The sequence below is a fragment of the Micropterus salmoides genome, unplaced genomic scaffold (genome assembly GCF_014851395.1).
Source record: "Micropterus salmoides isolate LMB-PRFRI ecotype aquatic unplaced genomic scaffold, ASM1485139v1 Ms_hic_scaffold_6, whole genome shotgun sequence".
Lineage (NCBI taxonomy): Eukaryota > Metazoa > Chordata > Actinopteri > Centrarchiformes > Centrarchidae > Micropterus > Micropterus salmoides.
In genome coordinates this window covers 3,383,973-3,388,265 of record NW_024044348.1, presented here as the reverse complement: position 1 = coordinate 3,388,265, position 4,293 = coordinate 3,383,973, and the positions used below count along the sequence as shown (strand labels likewise).

Sequence of the window (4,293 nt, the reverse complement as noted above, 5' to 3'; positions counted from 1 at the left end):
CATTTTGTGCCAAAGTAATTATAAACAACTGACATAATGTTCATATAAATACTCATACAGTTTGACAAAGTTCAATAGTCATTCTATGATTGTGCCAAAGCGATTGAGAAAAACTGTAATAATAATACTTTTTCATTTCTCTCTGGCTGATTGGGCGGATAGGGCTCAAATGTTTTCCTGACCTGCTGACTGGAGCACCCCCCGCGGTTTAGGCGGTCAGACCATGAACCCCGGTCCAACTATGAACCTTCCTCCATTATAACTCTCCAACAAAAGTGTAAAATCCCCCAAAACAACACACCTCAGTGATTTTCACCCTTTTTATTATAATTGATTGTCCACACATTCTGTCAGTGTCTGTCAGTGTCTGTCAGTGTGCGATGGCGGCTCAGCCTCTGAGCTTTTAGTTGGCGGCGAGGATCTGGTCGGCCCAGGCACGGAGCTCGGTGACACGGGCGTAGACGGCAGGAGTGGAGGTAGAGCAACGGCTGCTTCCCCAGGAGACGATACCAACCAGAGTCCAGACGTTGTCCTTCTGACAGACCAGAGGACCGCCAGAGTCGCCCTGAAACACAACATGTTAATAAATAAACACCAATAAAGAGTGTGATCAACTGAAACCGTGACGGACAGGTAGGTGGGCGGGGCCTCACCATGCAGGAAGTGGCTCCGGCTCCTCCAGCACAGATCATCACGTCGGAGATGTTGCTGCCCCAGTGGGTCTTGCACTGCTCGTTGGACAGCAGGGGCAGGGCGGCCTGCTGCAGCTTGTTGGGAGTACTGGGAGCTGTGGGGGACAACGCAAACACTCAAACACACTTCCTGCTGCCCTTCCAGAATAAAAGTATTCTAACACTAGGCCAGAGTCTCCAGTGAATTCAATCAACCAATCAGAGAGGTCGTTTCTGGAGGCCATTTTAACCCTTTGAAAGCAGCTTTGGGCGTCAGTGATCTCACATCTGACGTGTCAGCTGAACGTGTTTTATGAATTCAAAATAGAACAAGTTTTATCTCACCGTTGTAGCGGGTCAGACCCCAGCCGGAGGTGACGCAGTTCATGCCGGGGGCGAAGACGTCAGAGGACTCGGCGAGGCAGACGGGGGATACGTTGGTGCCCAGGCGGGCGGGGGTGGCCAGCTTGATGAGGCTGATGTCGTTGTTGATGGTTCTGGGGTTCCATTTGGGGTGGGTGAAGACCTGGGGAGGTGGAGGATTGTTAGTGGGAGGAGAAGGTGTGTTCTGAAAGCTGACTGGCTGATGGGTGGTTCTCACCTTGGCGGGTTTCAGCACCTGGACGTCCTCGTTGGAGCCAAAACCTTTATCGTGCTCTCCAGCGATCACACGGTGGTAGGTCCTGGCAGGAAACAGGAAGCGTCTGGTGTAAAAACTGTGGTTCTCTATGTTCACGTCTGTCCTAACGAGTCTCTCTCAGCCTGGTGTCTCCTCTTCTTCATGTTCCTTCATCACCGTGAACTCTGAAGTTTTCTGTCCTACAGACACCGTCCCGCTGCCCCAAACAGTCACTACAGCCCCACATGTGGATTCATCTCGTCTATTTCCTCCTGTGTGTCTGATAGAAACTACATGATCAAACTCTGTGTGTGAGGTCTTCAGCAGGAACCAATGGGCTCGCAGCTGTTGTGTTGTGTGGTGGTGAACTCACATGACGTTGCAGTGAGCGGCGGTCACCACCCAGTTCTCGTTGATCAGAGACCCTCCGCAGAAGTGGAAGCCGTTGGATTGCTGAGAGAAACAAACTGAACTGAGTCTCTGAAAAACACAAGAAGACGAAGAGAGAAGTGTGCTGACTCACCTGCAGAGACACCTGCCAGGGCCAGGAGTGAGGCACCGCCTCCTCGCCGTTGACGATGCGGGCGTAGCCGGTCACCTGGGGGGTGATGGCTGGGGTGCCGCAGCCTGAGAGGACGACAGGTAACAGACTAAAGGACTGTTCAACAGGACACGTGACAAAGACAATCTGTCTGAGAACTGACGAGTCATGAAGTTATTTTATCAGGTGGAACGTGTGGAAACATCAGCAGTGAACAAGAACGCATGAAAATGAGTTTTTACCCACAAACCCCTTCAGTCTGCAAAGAAAAACCTCACGCCGTCTCTTTTCTCTTTCCTGATGCTTTGTACAGCATCAGAGACCTGCGTTTGAGTTTCTTTGTGTCTCACCGTAGGCGGCGCTGACGAAGGCGAGACAGGAGACGATCCAGAGGAAGGCCATGGCGGTGGTAACGATGATGATGAGGATGTGCTGAAGGAGAGCTGCTGTTTTATCCCTGAACCCTGCCGGGCCTCAGCCAATCAGAGCGGTTGGCTGTTTGACCAGCTCAGCTGTCAGCTGCTTATCAGACGTGAGGCGATGGCTGCGTTCCCACGAGTCTCACGCCTCGACCTGCAGCTCTCTGATTGGCTGTCACATCATGTTACCTGCAGTCAGCACGTTTTTACGCACAGTGAACTTTCTTTAACTCCCAACAGATCCCAGATCTGTCAGGACGACGCTCGTTTTATTATTTCTCTGAGTGGAAACATCAAGACGCTGAAATGAAGAGCTGCAACAAGATGGTACATGAAAGACGTCAGCTGTTACTGTTGTTATTAACTTCCATTAAATGAGTAAACCAGATCCCAAATACTGCGAATACACTACTAATTCTCAGCAGAACCTGTCCTGTAACACCGGAGGAACCAGAACCACGGGAAGAATCCTTCCTCGTGAGTCGTGACCGATGTGTTTTCTGGTCATTTCATTCTGCCACAGCTTCATGATGTTTACTTCAATCCAATCTAAACAAAAATGACATGAATAAATAGAGATTTTCTGATGATTGTATGCTTTTATTGTTTCTATGCTTCATCGTTCCTGCGCTGCTGCCAGACGATATTTTGGTAAAACTAAAAATAACTAATGAAACCGCGTCAGAGACCATTCAGGATCAGTGTTTCGCAACTTTCCTCAAACTTAATTCAAGGGGCCTCACTTATTTACTGTCACAGATTAAAAACATGAAGTTCATGAGTTCTATCTTCAGCAGACCATCGTGCTCACAACGTTTTTTCTTTTGACATGTTTCCCCAGAAGGTTTTCCCAAAAACCCAAACCCTTGCTTTCAGTAAGATGGTTCTGGTTCTGGCTCCTCAGTCTCCTCACACCTGCAGCCTGTTCACTTTGTTGGTTCTAATTCAACATTACAAACTGGATCTGCTCCGTCTGGGTCCTGTTCCCCTGTGTCTACGCCAGCAAACTGTGAAACTAATAAGCCGAATGGTGTATAACATTAGACCAAAACCAGGACTAACATGATCTTTATTAGACAGTAAACCAGCACAGCTATGCCCTAATTAGACAGCAAACAGTTTTTGGCCTCATTTTATGCTCATTAGTGTAAAATTGTGTCCAGCGGAGACTCTGAAATCCTCCCACAGGCTTAACAGCTGGATGCTGACTGTGGGCCGCTGCAAAGACTGCTGGATCTGCAAGGCAGAACATGAGAAAACTATCTACCAGTTTCATTAATCATATTTAAAGAGCTGTGAAGCTGCATATTCATCCAAGTGCCTTCAATATTAAAGTTATATTTCATACACAAAGAGCTATAATTCTCCCCCACACACAGCTGTGTCTTATCATGTTATTATTTATCATGTTCTCTCTTTGATCTGTATGAAGCACAATGTAAATCCACCAGTATGAGGCACCTCCATGCACTGTGTGTGTGCATAGTTAATGTTCTGCACAGTGTCTGAGTCTCTGAGGTTTTGTATTGTTTATGTTAAGTTGCCCTTGATTTTAACTTTCGTTGGATATTGTTTATGTACTTAATGTCTTACAGTCTGAAATGTTTTATGGACAACAGTGATGATTGGAATAAAAACACATGTTTTTATGAAATTATCTATGAATCCTGTTGCTGGACGTCATCTTCTAACCTAAATAGTGCTCTGCTTGTCAGAGGAGGAGAAATTTACAGAAAACCTCTTAACTCGTCTCCTCCTGCAATATAGTGTTGTAATATTTCATGTTCTCCCTGTTATATTTCATTTAGAAGAGGTATTTCACCTGTCATTATAATTATTATGATTATTATTATTAAATCATTTGGGAGAGATACACCGTTTGAAAACACTAAAGTGTGACTCCAGGCTGATGAGTCTGAGACAGAATGAGTCACAAAAAGTCTGGGAAGGTCTGAATTATCAGCAGCTGACGAGCCGCCATGTTCCGATTGGTCTGTGTTTGTCAGATAGAGGAGGTCAGCGATTGGTCAGCGTTTGTCAGGT

At 46.7% G+C, this 4,293-nt stretch overlaps 1 protein-coding gene across 1 annotated transcript; it reads right to left on the bottom strand.

Moving 5' to 3' along the window:
* Positions 1-306: 306 nt before the first annotated feature.
* LOC119890060 (chymotrypsin B) lies at positions 307-2,336 on the bottom strand. Its single transcript, XM_038701086.1, has 7 exons — positions 2,182-2,336; positions 1,814-1,917; positions 1,664-1,743; positions 1,273-1,354; positions 1,017-1,197; positions 654-787; positions 307-565 (listed from the first exon to the last, which is right to left on the bottom strand). The coding sequence occupies exons 1-7, from the start codon at positions 2,231-2,233 to the stop codon at positions 404-406; spliced, it is 795 nt and encodes a 264-aa protein (XP_038557014.1). The 5' UTR covers positions 2,234-2,336; the 3' UTR covers positions 307-403.
* Positions 2,337-4,293: the final 1,957 nt, after the last annotated feature.